The sequence below is a fragment of the Amaranthus tricolor genome, chromosome 12 (genome assembly GCF_026212465.1).
Source record: "Amaranthus tricolor cultivar Red isolate AtriRed21 chromosome 12, ASM2621246v1, whole genome shotgun sequence".
Lineage (NCBI taxonomy): Eukaryota > Viridiplantae > Streptophyta > Magnoliopsida > Caryophyllales > Amaranthaceae > Amaranthus > Amaranthus tricolor.
In genome coordinates, this window is record NC_080058.1 from 11,355,289 (window position 1) to 11,378,821 (window position 23,533).

At 32.4% G+C, this 23,533-nt stretch overlaps 2 protein-coding genes across 3 annotated transcripts; one reads left to right on the plus strand and one right to left on the minus strand.

The window, feature by feature from the left end:
* Positions 1 to 751: 751 nt before the first annotated feature.
* Positions 752 to 2,558, plus strand: LOC130797323 (ammonium transporter 1 member 2-like). Its single transcript, XM_057659885.1, has one exon. It carries the CDS (start codon positions 911 to 913, stop codon positions 2,408 to 2,410), a length of 1,500 nt encoding a protein of 499 aa, XP_057515868.1. The 5' UTR covers positions 752 to 910; the 3' UTR covers positions 2,411 to 2,558.
* Positions 2,559 to 6,949: 4,391 nt separating this feature from the next.
* Positions 6,950 to 20,829, minus strand: LOC130797324 (protein MAINTENANCE OF MERISTEMS-like). 2 transcript variants are annotated; one of them, XM_057659886.1, is made up of 4 exons: positions 20,546 to 20,829; positions 7,791 to 8,819; positions 7,288 to 7,707; positions 6,950 to 7,190 (listed from the first exon to the last, which is right to left on the minus strand). In XM_057659886.1, exons 2-3 carry the CDS (start codon positions 8,259 to 8,261, stop codon positions 7,522 to 7,524), a joined length of 657 nt encoding a protein of 218 aa, XP_057515869.1. In that variant the 5' UTR covers positions 8,262 to 8,819; positions 20,546 to 20,829; the 3' UTR covers positions 6,950 to 7,190; positions 7,288 to 7,521. The 2 variants fall into 2 exon arrangements, with proteins under 2 accessions (XP_057515869.1, XP_057515870.1); XM_057659887.1 differs by lacking the exon at positions 20,546 to 20,829 and adding an exon at positions 9,961 to 11,772.
* Positions 20,830 to 23,533: the final 2,704 nt, after the last annotated feature.

Here is a 23,533-nt window from a genome sequence, read left to right on the forward strand (position 1 = left end):
GTCGCACTTTTTGTGCGATTGGTATTATTATTATTTTTTTAAAAAAAACAAATTTTGAATTTATAATATTCAACACTATTACACTAATTATTATAATAACATTATCATAATATAATAAATTAAAATAAATTAATTTATTACAACATTTATTAAATAACAACAACTTAAAAAATAAATTAATTACTCGAAAGAAACTTTATACTTCGAAATTTAAAAAAATAAAAAAAGATAAAAAAAAATTATTTGAACCAGTTGCACAAAAAGTGCGACTGGCCTTTCTGCAATTTTTTTTTAATAAAAGTTTCGAATCGATTAATTACTTACCGAATTGTTATCATGCTCGTTTTGGTATGCCATTGTTGTTCGATGTAGAGTTCTAGCTTATTTAACTTAACGTAATGTTTTTAGAGAGTTTTTAGAGAGATAATAACGTGTTTGAATTCGTATATACTATAAGAACGTTTCTGAAAATTCAATATATATAGAGTTCTGATAATATTTTTATTAAGTGATAATAGTGTTATTAAGTGCGATTTACATTTGTTAAACATATTTCAAGTGCAATGATAATTTCATAATTTTTAAAAGTCTAAGAGTAAACTCGTAATTTTATTAGGAAAGTGACGATAAAATAAAAAGGGTACGAAAAATAATAACACCCTCAAAAAATCTCAAGATAATGAGTCAACAACATCCCACTGGCTCCCATATTTTAGCAACTAATTTAATAGGTTAAAATATTATACATCACTATTATTAGCAAGGGAAGTACCGAAGTAGTATAATAAAACGGAGATACCAATATATATATGAGTCAAGGAAGACATTATCCTCCTTGGTACATATGCATCTACCAATAGTTCATTACAATCATCTCCTCTCTTGATTCTCTCCCTCTCTTAATACAATCATGTCTTGCAACGCAGACGAGCTCTTCCCTCTTTTAGGTAACTCCGCCAACGCCACCGCCGCAGCCACCTACCTATGTGATCGTTTCAAGACCGTAACATACGCCGTCGACACCACCTACCTCCTCTTCTCAACCTACTTAGTCTTCGCCATGCAATTAGGATTCGCCATGCTATGTGCCGGGTCGGTACGGGCGAAAAGTACCATGAATATTATGCTTATTAATGTTCTTGATGCTGCTGCTGGCTCTCTTTCTTACTACCTTTTTGGGTTTGCCTTTGCCTTTGGAGCCCCTTCAAATCCCTTTATAGGCCACCATTTTTTCGCCTTAAAAAATGTTCCCTCATCGTCTGATGCAGGGACTTTTGATTATAGTCTGTTTTTATATCAATGGGCTTTTGCTATTGCTGCTGCTGGTATCACTAGTGGGTCCATAGCAGAACGTACCAAATTTGTTGCTTATCTTATTTACTCATTTTTCTTAACGGGCTTTGTTTACCCGGTTGTGTCTCATTGGTTTTGGTCTGTGGACGGGTGGGCTAGCCCGTTTAAGACTGATAACTTGTTGTTTGGTTCTGGTGCTATTGACTTTGCTGGTTCTGGGGTTGTCCATATGGTGGGTGGAATTGCGGGTCTATGGGGGGCTTTTATTGTAGGACCCAGGATTGGTCGGTTTGGAGGCGGGTCCGGTGGATCCGTTATCCTAAGAGGGCATAGTGGATCCTTGGTTGTCTTAGGTACTTTCTTGCTTTGGTTTGGTTGGTATGGTTTTAACCCTGGTTCGTTTTTGACTATTCTTAAACCATACGGTGCTCCTGGAGGATTTTACGGTCAATGGAGTGCAGTTTCAAGGACAGCTGTCACTACCACGTTGGCTGGATCCACAGCTGCGTTGACTACTTTATTTGGAAAGAGGATGTTAGTTGGTCATTGGAATGTGATAGATGTGTGTAACGGGCTTCTAGGCGGGTTTGCAGCAATTACTTCCGGATGTTCCGTGGTTGAACCATGGGCAGCAATTATTTGTGGGTTTGTAGCGGCTTGGGTTTTGATCGGGTTTAATAAACTAGCCGAGTTGGTAAAATATGACGACCCGCTTGAGGCAGCCCAACTACACGGTGGGTGTGGTGCTTGGGGTCTACTCTTTACAGGTCTATTCGCAAAAGAAAGGTATGTTGGGGAAGTGTACGGGTCGGGTAGACCCTATGGGTTATTCATGGGTGGTGGAGGAAAGCTATTTGCGGCCCAAGTGATCCAAATACTAGTCATATTTGGTTGGGTAACTGCCTTAATGGCTCCCCTATTCTTAATCTTGAAAGCAGTAGGACTTTTAAGGATTTCAAGTAAAGATGAAATGGCGGGTCTGGATCTTACCAAACATGGTGGATTTGCCTATGTGTACCACGACGAAGACGACCCATCACAAAGGCCGCCCCAGTTTATGACCACAAGGGTGGAGCCCACTAGCATCACTCCAGAAAGACAATCAAATAACGTATGAAATTGTGATTATTATTATTATTATTATTATTATTATTATTATTATTAGCTTGTTTTTGACCTTTGGTATTATTAGCAAAATCATGTATGAATTATGAATGTGTTTTTAATAATAATAATAATTATTATTATTATTATCATTATTATTATTATTATTATTATTATTATTATGCAACTTAATCTATAAGTAGCGCAGCAATCACTAATCAGTTATTATGAGTTATGACTTTTTTTTTACTTGTATTTTGGTGAATCACATATATTGTAGTCTGTCGATCTTTATGTTTTACTTATTTTGGTCATTATGTTTAGTATTTTTCACTAACTTGTGAACTTGTTTTGGCATAGCATTAACTTAGCTAATTAACATTTACATTTACATTTACGGTCAATTTGGTTAGTGGTATTAAATAGTGGTAATGAGAATGATTTTTAATGTGAAATTTTATCAAAAGTTCCATATCATTTCTATGGTGATGAAACTTTGATCACAAAAAAAATTTTTTTGTTTACAAATATTCATTATCACTTAATACCACATCTCCCAATAGTAATGCATTGGAATGAATTTTATGAAGAAAATGAGATGATTGAAGTTGGACAACCACGGCCATCAAGGTAATTTAGAGATTTTTCAACCAAAATTACACTAGTTTTTTATCCCCATTAACACCGTTTATTACCACCTACCAAACGGCCCGTAAATGTCATCATTAGAATATACTTCTATAAAAAATCTTAGAATCTCAATTATTAGCTTAATCTCTTGATTGAGTTGAAGCCCTTACTACTCCATCCATTGAAATTCAGTGTTTTTTCAAAGAAATCAGTATATATTTGGTAATTAAAAAAAAAGAGTGAAGTGTCAATGAAAATAAAATAGAGTTATATATATATATATATATATATATATATATATATATATATATATATATATATATATATATATATATATATATATATATATATATATATATATATATATATATATATATATATATATATATATATATATATATATATATATATATATATATATATCAAAGTATTCGGTGTTTTTTTTCTTTCTTTATACGCATTCCAGTTTAGTAATGTAGAGTGAGGCCTTGGTAGAATATTCAAAGTCTAACGAACATTAAAATTTTCACCTTCTCCAAAGAAATTGATGAGTTTCTAAGTAACTTCCCCTAAAATGTTGGTTCAAACTATAAAGACGGAAGCAACCAAAAAATATTTGTTGAGTATTACAAGACACCATCCCGGAAATATTACTTCTATTACTCCCTACTTTTTCACTTTTCAATACTATGTTTAGAAAATCTTATAAAAAGATTAAGAAACTTATATATGACTACTAATAGATGTTTTGAATTTAAAATATCTTTATAAGAGATTTTATTAAATTCATATAGAATTTTAATATATATTTTTTTATAAATTTTTATCAAATGTATGTATTTTTTTATATTCTAACTTAAAATATAATTAAACGCTGTGATGAAAGTCAAATGTAACTAATAAATTAAATTAATATAAAAGTAATATTGTTACATTAAAGTATAATTTTCGACATTAGTATAACAAGTAACATCGGGCCATAAAATCAAAAAAAAAAAAATTCAAAATATACTTATATATTATTTTTTATTTTAAAGTATAAATTAACAACTTTCTTTGTTTATTTGTAACGCATATTTTTTTTCCGTTCTAAAATACTTATAGCATTTGACTTTTTACCATTCCAATGAACTAATTCAATACTTAATATCTTTAATTATAAATAACAAAGAATCATAAAATTTGATATTAATAATTTTTATATTGAGACGAACATGTAAGAAATAAGAATATGTTAAGATATTATTGATTTTGTTAGAATATTTTTCATACAATTAGGGATATTTTGTTATGTAGGAAATCAGAATATGTCAAGATATTATTGATTTTATCAGAATATTTTCCATATAATTAGAGATATTTTGTTATGATTTATGGTATGTTAGGTCTAGGGTTTCTATTATGTTTTTCAGAATTTATGTATAAATAGGAGGGTTTCCTCATACTAAATAAGAAAAATCGAATATTCAAATCTTAACCTTAAACCTAAATACCCTGACCTAATTTCTACATGGTATTTGAATCGTAAGGTTTAATCTCTAAAAAAACCCAAAAAAAAAGTCAGACAACCATGCCTGACCAAACTGAAAATCCCACTCCAGACAATCAAATTGTCACTATTGATCACCTTTTACAACTCATACAACAAATAAAAATAGCGAGCCACCCCTTTTCATTTTATCGCCACCCTCCGAAATTACGTATTTGCCCTGAAGTTTAAAAAATTATAAAATTGCCACTGGACTTAAAAATTTAATAAATGTAAATCTATATATATCGAATTCTCAAACGCGTATGAAATACGAATTCAAACACGGTACTATCTCTCTAAAAACTCTTAAACAAGCTGTTACCTGTAATCGGTTAACTATAGCTAACGAAAGCGACTATGAATCGGATGCGGTATGTAAATTTTTCGATTTGAATCGTTGGAAATTTTAAAAAAAAATTAAATCGCACAAAACTGGGCGACTGAACCATGGTTCAGTCGTACAAAACTGGGCAACTGGACCATGGTTCAGTCGCCCAGTTTTGTGCGATTTAATTTTTAATTTTTTTTGAAATTTATTTATTTATTTATTTACGTAAGTTTATTATTACTATTATTATTATTATTATTATTATTATTATTATTATAATTATTATTATTATTATTATTATTGTTGTTGTTGTTGTTGTTGTTTTCATTATTAATTTTACTTTTCGTAATTTTATTATTATTATTATTATTATTATTATTATTATTATTATTATTATTATTATTATTATTATTAATTCTTTTTTTAGTATTAGTATTTTTATTAATTTTTGTTATAATTATTATTTAAATTTTCGTCATTAATGTAGTTAATTTATATTATTTTTATTTCGAATTTGCAGGAGTTTGAAAACTTTGCAGACAACGTAGACTACTCCTGTAGCTTTGTTATGGATAGGGAATTTATTTCCGTAGATGAGTTACATAGTTGGGCCGATGCGATTTTGTATAACCGCATGTTAGAACTGGGTGATTTTGTATTAAACAAATGTGGTTGTGTACTTCAACAAACCCATGGATTGCCGTGTGCATGTTATTTACATATGTGCATCGGTTCACATGGTGCTTTGTATGTGGATGACATTCATCAATTCTGGAGTAATTTAAGGTACACATAGGTAGGAGACGAGACAAATGAAGGAGTACGATTCGCCAACGCCAATGACAAAGAGTACTTTCAATCTCTGGTCAATGAAGTTCTAAAATCTGATCCCGCAGTTATACGCCAAATGTCTCAGGTACTTGAGTATGAGCTGCACCTTAAAGGAGCCGAAATACTTGAGCCTTACGCAAGTCCACCTAGAAAGGGAAGACCAAGCACAAGCAAAACCATGAGAAGAAATAAAAGTGCATTTGAATATAACAGATCATCTTCTCGTGGACGAGGCTCTAGATCTTCATCCCGCGGGAGATCCAGTGGCAGATCCAGTGGTCGAGATACGCAATCATCAATTGGAATTAAGTTTAGTTTCAATTTGTCCGGTACATGACTATCCTTTTTATTATTTACTTTCATTTGTTACAACTTCATCTTATTAACTTTATTTTCAATTACTGCAGATGATCTAGGAGGGCGCAATTTTTCACAGTTTTCATGGGCTAATGACAACCCATTCATTCTTCCACCTTACTTGTTTGATTGGATTGATGTGTTAGGTGATGGTAATTGTGGATTTAGAGCTATTGCCGTCACAGAGCTGGGAGGCGAGAAAGCATGGCCTCTTTTAAGACGTGCTATGTGTATGGAAATGCAAATGAACAGAGAGCAATACATAAGTTTGTATCTATCCCAGGAGTCGTTAGACGAGGCTATATTCAGAATAGGTTCACACGGCAAAGGACCTGCTCCTTTTATTCACTGGATGGATGCACCGATGGCTTTGTACTCTGCAGCAACGTTTCTAAACATTGGCATTGTTTATTATGGTTCTAGTAACGCTGACCCAATGTACAACTGTTTGGTTCTTCCATTAAGGAAAGCATCGGGCGTGCATAGTGTAAATAAAGTTATACATATATGTTGGGTGAATGGAAATCATTTTGTTCAACTTTTAATGAACGACGATTCAGCCCTACTACCGCCCATCCATCAACGTTAGAGAAAAGTTGTTGACAATTTCACTAGACATATTGACACACATGTCACTACGAGGATTATGTTCTGGAATAATCTACCCGGGCCACGACCACGACCAAGTAATAACACCGCTGACGATGCTGTAAATTTAGATACTCCATAGTCTTACATGTTGTATAAATCCTTATTTACTTGTATTATAGAAATAATACATGAGATTCAATTTGTATATAGTCCATAGTTATACTACTGTGTATAGTGGTTGTTATAGAAAATATAGAAAACATTCATTGTGTATAGCATCGAAGTAATCATGAATTAAATGTGATGTAAATAGCATCGACGAAAATAAATACAATCATTAATGTAAAATAGTTTAAGTACAGACTATGAAGGGCTATGCCCTTTAAAAATTTGCCATTCGACAAATAAATCTCTACAATCATTAAGGTATATTTCTAACGCATATCGTTGACGGGGGTTCATATCCGCGAGCGAAGGAGGTAGTCTAGCCACTGGAGCGAATCGACTGGGCCATTCATTGAGGAACTGGAAAAAAAAAGGAAAAAAGGAGTTAACAAGATATAAAACAACATCAAAAAAACACAAAGACATAGCATAAAACAAGTATATTTTCAAAACTCACGTATTCAGCTCTGCTCTGAGAAGGACCAGGACCGGAAGTCGGGCATTCGTCGGGGGCTATGAACGGGTGCGAGCACACTCTGAACCAGTCAACGTAAGTAGGTTCAGCTTCTGATGGAACAGATGTCCGACAAAGTCCCTGCTTAACAAGGAGGGAACTAAAGGGGAATCTACTCCATGCCTCCAAATAAACAGCAGAAGAAGCAAAGGTCACGGAGTAGGTACCGTGTGCCGGTCAGAGAGCCTTGGCTGGTCTCATAGGTTCGGGGTGAATAGCCTGCATGAACCCGATTTGTCGCAATGTCCGCTCCGGCAAATACACCTCGACGATAACAAAGCACGTGATACCCCCTATGATAGTGGTGCGTGGGTGCTCATTCAGTAACGCACTAGGAGTAGAATTGTACAGAGTCCATTCCACCTGCATGCAGGCCAAGTTAACAAATAAGAATAATGTAAAATTAAAAACACATGCATAAAAAAATGTCATGTTATGTACAATACCTGAGTCTCCGTCATTGAGTCAAGAACCCTACGGCAGTCCCTCAGCCTGTCCACCTCACGACATGGTTTCTTCGTTGACCAAATCTCCGCTCTAGTCATGTTTGGCACATCTTCTCGGCGAGGATGAGGGCGGAAAGTGGAAAAGTACTCATAGATCCATGTCTGGAAAAATGTGAGGCAGCCCGCAATGGTCTTGCAACCGGCCCTAGATGCCATTCCGAGCTGCCTATACAAGTACACCAAGGTCACCGCACCCCAGGCCACCTCCTGCTGATCGACGTTCACGGCAAGTATCGGGTGAGGTCGCATGCCAATTCTGATCTTATCCGCCAGCAAGGTAGAGCCGACGATAGCCATGTAGTACGCTGTCGTATGGGTATCCATGGTCTGGGACCTATGACACAGCTGCATCAGTTCAGCAACGTTCACACAACCGCAGCTGAACGCACCTCTACGCCGAAGCTCAGACATAGGCTCCCCGAACAGATTGGTGATACTGACCTACCACTCCACCTTAGAAGGCTCAGCCGGCAAAGAACCTTCAATAGAAATGCCTAGTATGCGTTGCACGTCGTGCAACATAATCGTCATTTCCCCCCATGGCATGTGGATGGTGTTCGTATCCCTCAGTCGGATGATGTACTCCACTGCCTCTTCCTAATACGGCAAACCAGAATCGGAGGCGTATGCTCGGAGCCGTCGAAAATAAGTTTAGCTATGTGCCCGCCATAGCTAGGGATCAGTCGCGTATCTGTCGGCCCCCCGGGCTGGGGCGATGTGACTAACCAGTCCGTGTTAGCGGACTGTGAGGGCCTGCTCTCTCGTGGCGGCTCATTATCGACGAAACTACAACCTGCGCGCTTAGATGCGGCAGAAGAACAAGGGCCGCCACGTGCGAATCTCCCGTCGGGTCCCCGAATAACAGTCCAGTCCAATGGGCGAGAATCAGGAGCTTTGTATTGAACATCATCAGCATCATTATCATCATCACTAGATCCCCCCCCCCCATTTAGTCTGGATGCTGCTAGACTGGTCATGAACAAAAAACAATATTAAATAAATTGACAATAATCATAAAAATAATAACAACATTAACAAAAATAATAACATTAATTATTATCATAACAATAATAACACAAATAATAACAATAATCATAACACTAATAACAAAAAAAATAATTATAAACAAAATTAAAGGATAATATAATAACAATAATAATAATAACAACCACTATAATAATAATATAATAGTAAAAATAATAAGAATAACAATAATAATAATAATAATAATAATAATAATAATAATAATAATAATAATAATAATAATAATAATAATATAAATAAAAATAATAATAATTATTCTAAACAACAAAAAATGGCAAAAAAAAGAAAAATAAACCAAACAACACCAATAATAAAAATAATTTTCAAGACAACATACAAAGTTTATTAATAATAATAATATTAATTATAATAAATATATTTAAAATAATAAATTAATAATTAAAAGAAAAATAATAATTTAATAATAAAAATAATAACAATCACAAAAATAATAAAAAAATTAATAATAATAACAGTAATAATAATAATAATAACAATAATAAAATTAATAATAATAATAATAATAATAATAATCATCAAAAAGAAACGAAAAAAATAAAAAATTAAAATGAATCGCCCAGATCTGGGCGATTCATTTTATTTTTTTTTTTAAAAAAATTAAAATAATTTACATTCGAAAAAAAACCAACAATAATAACAATAATAATAAAAATAATATAAAATAATTATTAAAAATAAAAAATGATAATTATTATTATAACAAACATATTTACATTAATAAATTAAAAATCAAAACATAAATATATATTTAATAATAAAAATAATAACAATCACAACAATAATAACAATAATAAGAAAATTAATAATAATAATAGTAATAAAATAATAATAATAATAATAATAATAATAATAATAATAATAATAATAATAATAATAATAATAATAATAATAATAATAATAATAATAATATAATTAAAAATTATAATAATTATTCAAAAACAAACAAAAAAAAAATTAAATTGAATCGCCCAGATCTAGGCGGTTCAATTTAAACATTTTTTTTTCGTTTGTAAATTTAAATTAATTACATTCGGAAAAAAATTACCTCGATTAATTGTTTGCGGATTGAACTTAGTTTTTTCTCCAACAATTTGCTTTTGTAAGTTGGTTTTTAAGTGTGGTAAGAAAAATTTTAGTGAGATTGTGGTATATATAGGAAATTTTAAGTTCAATGGCAAAATCGTAATTTTTTAAAAATCCAGGGGCACATACGTAATTTCCTTAGGGTGGCGATAAAATGAAAAGGGTGGCGAAATTTAAGGATTGGGTAAAAATACCCCACCACCACCATCCCCCCACCTACCAAATTAAAAGAAGATAAATTGACCTATAAAAACTACATCAAATGGTATCGATTAATGCCACCACCCTTGAAGGTCAGGAGCAACTTTCACACATCACTGTCCTCCTCGGCCTCCACCGATCCTACATATTCGCAATGAAAACAACAAGATAACCTGTGCTCTCTTGGCTCATGATTAATATTGGGTTTAGTCTTGTGAACCAATTTATAGACTATACCTCTGCTTGAGATTTATGAAAAGGAATTGAAACCCTACTAAGTAGTGGAAGGGATGAACTCCAAAATTTTGATTTGAGCATTAAAGTGGCATCCCTCGATCAAAACCAAGACTCCTTTGAAGTTTTTTATTTTACTGTAAAATTTCAAACCTTATTGAGAGAAATTGACCGTCGGATGCCTAATCTGATAAAGTATACGGAGGACATCACTATCCATAACACTAATGTCCAAAATGGACACTTTTTTATCTTTCCGGCATCAACGACACTCTTGACAAAGAGCGTCGCGATATTCTGACTCCTTACCCACTCTCGATAAAGCTTTTGACACATTTCGCCATGAACTTTCACGGTGCAACATAATGACTAGCGCATCATCATCGGTCATAATCATCCTCATTTCGCCATGAACTTGACTTGTGGCCACTGTAGTGGCTCTCACATCACTAAGGAAGGTTGCTTTAAGCTAATTGGTACCCCTAGCATTGGAATGATCTGAAAAAGCGATGAGCCGCTGCCAAAGGACCGATCCCCTAGCTTGGCGATAAGGCACAACTTTCTATTCACCCTTCACCACTCAAGGCCATTGCAAAACCAGAAGACAACATCGACACTGAAGGGCAAGGTACGTTGTCTTGGCCATGTATGAGTATTGCCCAAAATGTTTCGTCCCCACCTCACTAGCGCTCCGTTATCCATCCGGCAACACCACCCATCAAAATTACCAACCGATTTCACTCTTTGGCTTGTAACCTAGCAAACCAAGAGTCTTTGAATTCCACCCCAACTCCACAAGATCTACATTCCCATACCCCAAAATCGAATAAAAGATTAAAAATCATCCCACAAACCTGTCAAAAAACCAAACCCACCATAGCTCCCATAAACCTATCAATTAGCCCAACAATTCAAATCCTCTCCCTTCTTGGATATTTGATTGCGGGGCAACCAATTCTATGACCTTGGACACCCATGATATCTTGTATAATAACCTGACCACACATACTCAAATTAAACTTGCTAATAGTGACTTTGTTCATGTGGATTGTGAAGGCTCGATTGCTCTTTCCCTCTCTGCAAATTGCCTTTTCACCCCAAATTTTTTGTCCTATAAATTTTTATCCGTTAGCCAAATCACCATGAAACTTGATTGTTTTGCTCTCATCACCGCTGATGGTTGTCTTATGCAGGATATTAAGACCAAGAAGATCATATGCTGTCTTAACTTGGCAGTTTATATCACTTGAAAGATATTAGCTTTGCTCTCAAGAGGAGTTCGGTTACTACAGAAAATAAATGAAGATATTTTGTGCGAGTTAAGTCTCGCTAACCTCAAAACCTAACTTAAGAGTAAGTGTAGGAAATAAGAATATATCAAGATATTATTGATTTTGTTAGAATATTTTTCATTTACTTAGGGATATTTTGTTATATTGGAAATAAGAATACGTCATGATATTATTCATTTTGTTAGAATATTTTCCATATAATTAGGAATATTTTGTTATGATTTATGGTATATTAGGTATAAGGTTTATGTTTTTGAGAATTAATGTATAAATAGGAGGGGTTTTCCTCTCATATTAAATGAGAAAAACCGACTCTTCAGATCTTAACCTTAAACATAAATGTCGTGACTTAATTCTACCTTGGAAATACTTCACGTGTGAGGAAGATTACACATCGCTAAAAAAATAGGTTGTAAATTGGTATAGTATATAATACTTGATGGGTGAATCTCCTATTACCATATAGTTTTGGAAAATAATAAACCTTATCAATTGTTTATGCAAGTCAACTCTCGTTACCCTTGAGTTTGTGGGTCCGAGCCTACGGGTGACCGTGTGGGTGTATCCACACAAGTGGGCTCATGGAGTGATTGTGAGACGAATTTTCAGGGCCTAACATGGTATTCGAGCCGATGATGGTTCTTGGATATGATGTAGCTTACATGTGCGGGAAGTGCTGAAAATACTTCACAGATGAGTAAGATCCCACATCGCTAAAAAAGTGACTTGTAGAATTGTATATAATAATTGATGGATGAATCTCCTAATACCATACGGCTTTGAGAAAGAGTAAACCTTATCAAGTGTATATGCAAGTCAACGCTCATTACCCGAGCCTACGGGTACCCCGTGGGTAGTGATGGCCACGGGGCGGGTTACCGGAACCGAACCGCTTGGAACCGGATCCGGAACCTGAACCGTTTGCGACAGGTTCCGAACCGCCCCGAACCGCAAAACCGTGAAACCGCCGGAAAAAAAGTTGTCGGAACCGTGAAACCGCCGGAAAAAAACTGCATGAACTGGACCTAAGAACCGCGGGTTGGAACCGGAACCGGTCCACCGGTTCCATGGAACCGTGAAAAGAGCCGTTGGAAACTAGCCGTTTCTAGCCGTTGGGATTTTTCTATAAATACCCACCACTTTCAATCATTTTCATTCACAACCCATCTCTTCTCCTACTCTCTCTACTTACTCTCTCTACTTAATTCTTTAATTACGCAATTATTCTCTTAATTACATAATTAGTCTTTTAATTATTTCTTAATTTAGTTAATTACATAATTAGTCTATTAATTATTTATTTATTTCTTAATTCTATTATTATTTCAATATTATCAACCATGTCTTCATTTTTGAAAAAAGCCTCAAAAAAAGTTACTAAAGTGGCAAAATCATTGGGAGGTTCCAGCTCCTCCAAAAGAAAGGCCACTTCTACTCCGTCGGTATAAACAACACCTTCGATTAGTAATTATAATTATGAACCAAATTATCCAGAAGGGTACGACCCAGAATTACATAATTATGCAGAAAAAGTGGAAAGAGAAATACAAATTGATGAAGAAGAAGAACAAGAAGAGGAACCAACGACCCCTATTGGGATACATGTATCTCGACAGTCATCAACAAGATCACATGAAGAACAACTACAAGAACAACAACAAAGACAAGCTCGTGGTAAACGAGTCAATTTCCAAACTATCGGTTAATTTTATAATTTTATTCTTCAGATTAATTAAATTTAAAATTATTTAATTATTTAATTATAGTTTTATAATTTTAAATTATTTATTTAGATGAAAATGAACCAGTAAGACAACCTTTTCCGGCAATGCCACCTCCTAGTGGTAGAGCTGTTTCACATGTGTGGTCGTATTTCACAAAAGAACCAACCGACAATCCAGATATTTTCTTATGCACTTGTCAAATTTGTGAAAGTCAAGGAGTAAAGCCCTTAGTTTGATACAGTTTCGCCAGAGGTAAATACTTTTTAAGTTTTTTATACATACATTATATATTCATATTTTATAAAAATTTATTTATTGTGTTTTGTGAATACGTGTTAGGTGGTGGTACGAGATCTTTTAACAAACATTTGGCAAAGAAGCATGGAATCACAAAAGAAACTCATGCAGCAAGCGGCAGCAGGACTACAAGTGGAAGCCGACAGACATAGTGGGACATTCCTAGCACAGGTATGCCTTTTAGATATAATCGTAATGATATGATTGATGAATTTTCTAAGTATATAATTTGTGATGAATTGCCATTTAACCATGGTGAAAGTAGGGCATACGAGCGTTATACTAGAAAAACTTTGCAACCACAATATAGAGCAATCCCTAGGAGCACTTTTAAAAGACGCACAATTAAATTATATGAATCAATGCGCTATGAATTAGTTGAAATGTTTAAATCTTTTAATGGTAGGGTTAGCATAACAACTGACATTTGGTCTGCTCCCCCACATTTAGAATCTTATATGTGTGTAACAGCACATTGGATAGATCAAAATTGGATTATTCAAAAAAGAATAATTGCTTTTGAGACATACCGGTGAAAACATAAAATATAGATTAGTAGAGATATGTAGAGAATGAAACTTATTAGATAAGATATTTTGTTGTTCAACTGATAATGCAACCGCTAACATTAAATGTATAGAACTTTTGTATAACGAACCTGCATTTAGTTTTATCCTTGGGGGTAGCTTATTACACATACGTTGTTGTGCGCATATAGTTAACTTATCTTGCCAAGCAGGTATAAAACAATTAAGCGATTTATTAGAACCAATTAGAGATATAGTGAAGTGGCTTAGGATTGGAAAGATAAAGAGACGATATAAACAATTATGTGACCAATATCAACTAAAAAAATTGGTCATTAGATACTCCTACACGTTGGGGCTCAACCAACGATTTATTAAGAAAGGCGATTGCTTATCGTCTAGTTATAACACAACTGTATAGTGAGTGTACAGATAGCTATATAGCTGATGACACTTGGGAATTAGCTATAGGTGTACATAATATATTAGAAGCGTATGACCACGCAACTAAGATTTTTTCATATGTTTATGAACCGAACGTTCACTTAGTAATAAGTGAGTGTATTACTATTTTTTATCATCTCCTTAAACATAAGCATGATGACACTAACCCATATTTGAAGCCGATTCTTGCAGATATGATGGAAAAATGGAGGACATATTTTACCGATTTTCCTTATATTTATGGAATTGCAACCATTTTAGACCCATGTTTTAAAACTGAAGTCCTTACTAAAGTAATAGGATTTTACTATCAATCGTTAGATCGCCCGCCTACTGATGTACATAATTATGTTGGGACATGTAAACAATATTTAGCAGAACTCTATGATTATTACGCTAGTGTATATAACCCAAAACGCGATACGTCTAGGCATGCTAGCGTTTCGGCACGTCCCTCTTATTATAATTCGGTAATAGCTAATATAATGAGTCAAGATAATAGTTTTGTAGGATCATCTTCATCTTCACCCTCCACCTCATATTTAGAATTAGATAGTTATCTTAAACACCACTTTGAAATTGACCAAGGTAGCTATAATATTTTAGAGTGGTGGAAAGAAAAATCTGTAAAATTTCCCATTTTATCGAGAATTGCAAAGGATATCTTTGCAATTCCTGCGTCAACAATTGCGTCGGAGTCTGCTTTTAGTGCAGGTAGAAGAGTTTTGGACGAAAAGAGATCTCGTCTTGCTCCACATAGTATTCAAATATGTGTTTGCAAGAAAGATTGGGATCAAGCGGAGATTCGAACACAAGGACTAAGGAACGATGATGATCAAGACGACGATGATGATCCATGGATGATGATGGATACATCTGCATCATTGTCAGGAGGAGAGTCAGCGGACCAGATGATGATGACGAAGACGAATAGGATCAATCGGACAACGATAAATCAACATTCAACAACTATAAATAAAAGGTATGACAAAGAACTACGTGGGCTTTGATTCCTTCAGGATACGTAGGCAGCTTAGTATTCCTTTGGGTACTAGGTTCAAGTCCATTTTCTCCCTCTTTTTTTATTAATCATCTTTTATCGACATTATCATTGATTCGTTTCTTATTAATTTATTTTTTTCATTCTTTTTAGTAAATATTTTAATAACAATGACAACTTGACAAACAATGAATTTCGCTAATAATCAAGTAATCATCAAAGGTACGTCCGCAATATTATAGTATTTTTTTATTATATAAATATTTAAAGAAAAAATAAAAATGGAACCGATGGTCCGACCCGCCCGTCCCGTGAGTTGGAACCGCCAGAACCGCCTCATGAACCGCCAAGGAACCGTTTGGAACCGCCCGGAACCGGAACCGGACGCGACAGGTTCCAAATGGAACCGGAACCGGACCAACCCGGACCGTGGCTATGCCTACCCGTGGGTAAGGATATTCAAAAAGGAACAAAGAAAAAATATCATATGATTTAAATAAAAGAAAAAAACATCATATATAGTCTTCAAATATATAAAGCATTTGTTTTTGCTATTAATAATAGCAAGTACATTTAGTCAAAGCATATAAGTAGTGCAGTTGATCGCTTGGCATATTCACAAACTGTAGGTCTCATGTTCAATTCCTATTTGTTACAATTTTTTTTAAAAATTTCAGTGTCCTCACATGCGGGTGTGGAAGCCCTTTAAATCCGCCTATGGATGTAATTGTTATGAAAAAAAATTCAATTTTTTTTAGGGAAATTTGCAAAGAAACACCTTTTAAAAACCCTTTTTTGTAAAGAAACACCTTTTATAATTTTTTTTGTAAAAAAAACACCTTTTAAGAGATTTTTTTTTAAAAAAACACCTTAAATCAGTTTCCGGTGACTTTTGTCAACTTTCCGACGTTGACTATGCCATTTGTCAACTTTCCGGCATTGACTTTTGTTTTTATTTTTATTTTTATTTTTATTATTAATATATTATTTTTTAAAAAATTTTTATTTTTATTATTATTTAAAAAAATAAAAAAAATAAATAATAATAATAATAATAATAATAATAATAATAATAATAATAATAATAACAAAAATAAAAAAAATAATAATTTTTTTAAAAATTTAAAAAAAAAATTTTTTATTATTTTTTTTATTATTATTTTTTTAGTTTTCCTTTTGTTTTTATTTTTATTTTATTATTAATTTTTATTATTATTTTTTTATTTTTATTTTTATTTTTGTTATTATTATTATTATTATTATTATTATTATTATTATTATTATTATTATTATTATTCTTATTATTAATATTATTATTATTATTATTATTATTATTATTATTATTATTAATTTTTTTAAATTTTTTTTAAAATAATAAAAAAAATTAAAATTAAAAAAAAATAATATTAATAATAAAAAAAATAAAAATAAAAACAAAAACAAAAAAAAATTTCTAAGAAAATTAATAATAATAATAATAAAAATAAAAAGTATAGAAAATATAAAAAAATTTTAAAAAATTATTTTTTAAAATTTTTTCTAAATAATAATAAAAATAAAAATTTTTTAAAAAATAATATTAATAATAAAAATAAAAATAAAAACAAAAATAAAAATAAAATTCAACGCCGGAAAGTTGACAAATGGCATAGTCAATGCCGGAAAGTTGACAAAAGTCACCGAAAACTGATTTAAGGTGTTTTTTTTAAAAAAAAAAGTCTCTTAAAAGGTGTTTTTTTCACAAAAAAAATTATAAAAGTTGTTTCTTTACAAAAAAGAGGTTTTAAAAGGTATTTCTTTACAAATTTCCTTTTTTTTATGAATGGAAATTAAAATTATCTATTATAGATTATTGTAAATTATAACATATTAACACATAGTACTTTATAATAGTGTGGAAAATTTAGGCCGCCAATTAGGTTTTCAAAACAAAAGCAGCAAAAGATCATTTATCTTTGTGGTGAGGAATGGATTGCTTTAACTTATCCGATTGACGCCGTCCTTGCATTTTTTTGTTTGTATTGTCCGTTGACTGGTCATCTTCTTTATGCCTTTTATGTTGACAAGCCTTTATAAAGTATCGCATTTTCTTCGGAGATTCTTTAGTCTATTAAAAAAAACTTGCAACTAGTCTTTTGAAAGATCGTTTTTTTAGAGACATATTTTAAATTCGATCTGTTAAAGATTAACGTCTTCTTATCGTATTCTTAATATCTACTTATATTATCTTTAATGCTTACTTATCGTATTCTTAATGCCTACTTTTAATATCTTAACTGTCTTCTTACATCATTTTTAATGCTTACTTACAATATTTTAAAAAGTATATAAAGAATCGGCAAGACCGACTATATGCCTATACAAGCTGTGCAGCTGCACAGGGCCGCTCACGTAAATAGGGCCTCAAATAGTAACATGTATATATTATAATAATAATGTTTCAACAAGTTCAAACTGGCGCAGCGGTAAACTCCTTCATCAATCATGAGCGTGGTATGTGAAGACTGCAGATTGATTCTTCCAGGGTAGGAATGGTCATGGGGCGGTTCTAGAGTAGGTCTGGCCAGCCCGAACCCGGACCCTTTTATTTTTTATAGATCCAGACTCAGATCCAGACCCTAAGGGTCTAAAACTTTCAGACCCAGACCCAGACTCTACGGATCTGACGGGTCTAGGGTCCTTAATGGGTCTTATACAAAGCCTCTTTGATTTGTCAAAATTGAACCTTTTGCGAGTTTTAATGTATTTTTGTAAGCAACTTATTATCGTATTACAAACACTTATTCGAGTCCATAAAATTCAAATACAAAATAATTACTAAAACGTAAAAACACTTGTCTAAATACATAATTAAAAATCAAATATAAAAGACTAAATGAGATACATAGTTTATATTAGAGGAGAAAGAAAAAGTTATGGTTACTGAAAACTGGTACTGCGGTATTGCCTTACTAGTTACTGGATTGAGATTAGTGAGAAAGCAAATTAGGCAATCAATATTCAAGGCATTATATATTAATAATAAAAAAAATTAATATTAGAATTTAGAAATCAGAAATTTATGATATAAAATTTAAAAGTTTAGGGTATTCACCTTAGGACTCGGACTCGGACCCGCCGTCAAATATTTTTTGGATCCAGATCCAACCCGGATCCGATGGGTCTCAAAAATTAAGACCCAGACCTTTAAAAAGGGGCGGGTTCAAAACGGGTCCAACAGGATCCTGGACCCATGACACTATGAATTTAACAAAGTTAATAATTTTAGAATCAAAAATAAGAAGGTGAAGGGCACATTTTTTTATTCATATAGGGCTCTAATTCTTCTGAGATTGCTCTGTAAATAGATTCAATAAAAGACCGTCTCTCACACAAATTAAGGCTACTGAATATGGTGGGGCGCCCATTTAGTAATTCGTACTCATAAAGTCATATAGTATGTTCTGATATTTTCCGCAGAGTTGCTTGTACGAGTTGAGGACTTGAGCTCTAGAAGACAGACTAATCTATGGAATAAAAATCATTTCAAAATACTTTACAAAAATTAATATTTATTAGAAGTATTACTGACTACTTTCTCTATCGTAAAATACTCGCTATAAAATAATTTTTAAGAGTATTTATCGATTAAACTTATTTTATATATTACGGATAATATGTTAGAAAAAATATAGGCAAGTGAGATTTTGTTTGAATCGTCTAATCGCATACTTTAAGTTGTTATAATTTTTAGATATGTATAGTTCAATATATAAATGATAAAAATAACATATTGAATTGCATAAAAAGTCAAATATAGCAAGTATCATGAAATAAAAGAATTATATACCATAATAAATAGAGAAGAATAATCCATATAAATGACCAATAAAACTGATACATTAATTTATATTCCTAATCTTAAGATTAAGACTCTAATATCATTATAAAAAAGGATAACTCACCAAATTTTGTTAAACTGGTCAAAATTTAAACCGCTTGTTTAAAATTATAGAGAATAACATTTATGTCATTACTTATAATGGTTGTATAATTTAAACCAAGTTGATTAATATTCTAACAAAAAATTGGAGGTTCAGAGTTTTTCTATTTTCAACATTCCTTAAATAATGTAAAGTTTTCAAATTTTATGTTGAAAAATATAATTTTGGATTTCCTTTAAAATAAAAAAAAACATAGTTGAAATTTTCATTTGTCTTTTGTATGCAGTTTTGATGACATTTTAGGTGTTAATTTAAGAACTGCCGTATTTAGCTGCAGCTATAAACTGTCATCAATCACCACTTGCATCATCCAGAAAGGTACAGCCAGCTGCTGCTAGATTCACACCAAATTGACTTTCATAAATTAAAATATAATCATATCAAATTTTATTTGAATCATTTTGGTTGAAAGTTTATTATTTTTTAGTTTTTTTATAATTTTATAATTTATATATTTAAAGATATTAACAATTGATTAATTCGTACATTGAAAAGTATAAAAAAACAAATATTACAAGTAAAAAAGAACAGCACAAGGAAGTACTACTTAATAATGAGATCTGTTAATGATAATGATGGCTTGAGTGCACCAAATAAATTCTATGCATTAGTGTGGTTGCATAGAAAATGTATCCTATGGGTAATTAAGTGTATGTATTAATTTGTGAGATGAATGAGATGTTTAAGTGTGTAGTTAAATGCTTGAGTTATGATGGTATTTAGAAGAGTCTTGAACACAAGAATTATGGAGTATGATGAATGCGATATTAATGAGGATATTGCAAGAGTTACTAATCAGTGAAAGATGCCATATTTGATCGAGGCACTTGAAGTTTAGACCTTACCTCAAACGAGCTCCCGGATCAGAAGCAATCGAAATGCACAAAGCAAGCTGTGCTCGAACGAGCTTGTGATGTGCTCGAACGAGCAGTGTACACAGGGCATCAGAAGGCTGTTTTGAAGAGTGCTTGAACGAGCCATTTGGAAGCTCAAATGAGCATGTGATGCCAGTGAACATTGGATGCTGATTCAAGTTCGTTTCATTTGCTAGAATTGTTTATTATGCATTTAACCTTTGTCTTAACTATGCAATACTCATTACATGTTGAAACCCCTGTAAATAGGGAGCTCATATGCTCCTTACAAATATCCACAAAATACACCCCAAGTCTAAACACTAGCCTAAACTATTCTCCATTGTTATTCTCAATATTTGAGAGTTCTTTGAACTCCTTTGATAATATAAGAGATACTACAAACCGGAGGACGTAGCCTTAATTTGGTGAACCTCGTTAAATTTTTGTGTCGTTTTATTGCATTATTATCTCCTACAAGTAGTGTTTCATTGATAGTGTAATTTGTTTGTCACAAGGCTTCATATATTCGATTTTGGTGATATTAGAGATTGAAACACGTTGTTTGATCTCTAATATAACATCGTTTTCAAGATCATTACGTAGGAATTAATGGTATGCACGTAAATGTGATTTAATTAAACATATTTTAATATCATAATACTCATCTAGTCCATCATGTTATAAAAGTATTAATTAAAACGGATATTTCAGATTTGGATGATAGTTTGGGAATGAGGTATAAAAATTGTAAAAGTTATTTTGTTTATTCATTTGGATCATTTAAATCATGTATTATATTATTTCTACAAAATTGAATTTACACTCTTTTAATGGTGTCTACTTATATATTGTTCTCATAGATTTGTCAAAACCATTGGATATATTGGTTTAGAATCGGGTCAACAGGATAATTTTTGCATTAGGTTATAATTTTGATTTCCGTCATTTGAGCTTATCTGGCGGATCAAAGATTTTTAAAAAAATTATCACTAACTTAATTAGAACTTACTATGCTTTTGATAATGAAAACTTTTTACATTTTTAGTCTAAGATAACGAACTCAAGAAGTGAAAAATAGAACTCAAGAGAGATTTCTAATTTTGAATTATATTCACACAGTTAAAAAGAAAATAATAACAAGCCCTATTTATACAAAAACTAATAAAAGAAAAAACTAATACTTTTCTAAAAATAACCTAATAACCTTCCTTAATAATAGGAAACTAAAATTAATAAAAAAACTAAAAATAATTATTATTTTCTATAAGAAGTTGTCCAAACTTAATAATAGGAAACTGCCTTCGTAAGAATATCCGCGATCTGGTCATTGGATGTGATGGATGGAAGACTAATGACTTTATTTTCAAGTTTCTCTTTTATGAAGTGATGATCTACTTCTACATTCTTTATACGATCATGTTGAACCGGGTTCTCGGAAATACTAATTGCAGCTTCATTATCACAATAAAGCTTACATGGTTTGCTTTGATGAAAACCAAGTTCTTCTAACAACTTCCGGAGCCATAAAATTTTAGTTAACCCTTTGGCAATACCCCTGAATTCTGCTTCAGCACTAGCTAAAGCTACAACCTTTTCCTTCTTACTCTTCCAGGTCACCAGATTACCTCCAACAAAAGTAAAACCAGAGGTTGACTTTCTTCCATCTCTATCTCCTGCCCAATCGGCATCAGTATAGGCTAATAAATCAAAATTACCATTCTTTATAAACAAAATACCTCGGCCACACGGTCCTTTGAGATATCTAATTATCCTCATAACAGCTTTGAGATGATCAGTTTGAGGAAGATGCATAAATCTACTAATGATTCCTACCGCATAAGCTATGTCTGGTCTAGTATGAGAGAGATATAAAAGGTTACCAAGTAGTCTCTGGTATTGCTCTTTATTAGTTAACTTAGCTCCCTCAACAATTTGTAAACCATGATTAGCCATTATTGGAGTTTCCGCTGGCTTGCAATTAACCATCCCAGTACTAGCAAGTAGATCAAGAATATATCTCTTTTGATTAATGAAATATTCCGAGCTTTGATCTGAGAACCTCAATTCCAAGGAAATATTTAAGATTTCCAAGTTTTTTCATTTCAAATTCTTTAAATAGTTTTCCCTTCAACTTTGATATCTCTTCCAAATCATCTCATGTTATTATCATATCATGAACACATATTATTAGACATGTAATTTTCTTTTCACGCCTTTACGGATGGTAAAGGATCTTGATTAAGAATGTCTCGTTTTGCTTTGTCAAGATTTTCATTAATACTAGCCAAGAATTAATATAAACGGTTTTGTTTCACTAACACATTATATGTAGTTATATCCTTATCACAGGTCATTGGATTTGGGATCCTTCTATCTATCTCCTTCTAGATCGATATCATTTTTCTATAAAAAATACTTCAATGGAATCTTTACCTTGTTTTATACTTGTAGCTTTGACTGTTAAATCAAAAATCTGAAGACCATCTCTTCCACTGCTATACAAGGCCTCTATGCCTTTCCATAAATCTCTAGCTGTTGTATAATCCAAAAATTGATTTACGAGATCCGAATGAATATTTTCTATAATCCAAGAAAATACCAAAGAATCTTTCTGTAACCACTTGGTATACTCCGGATCAGTCACAGAAGGAGAATCGACAGTGATATGACTGAGCCGTCCTCTTCCATTAATAGCCAAATACATCAATTTTGACCATCTCATATAATTTTGGTTGTTAAGTTTTTCGGTAAGTATCAAGTTTTGGCTTGAGGACTCATTGGAATTTTGATTTGGTTTGTTTAATTGTTGTATGATTTGTAGCAATTAATCCATTGGATTCAATTGTTGGTTTTCTTGATTTTCTCCAGAACTATTCTCTGTACTCATCATTTGGTTAGTGACGAAACTATGATCTAGGTGTATGAATTTTCTTGATCAACTTTGAACCATAAGGCTTTGATACCATGAAAAATAGA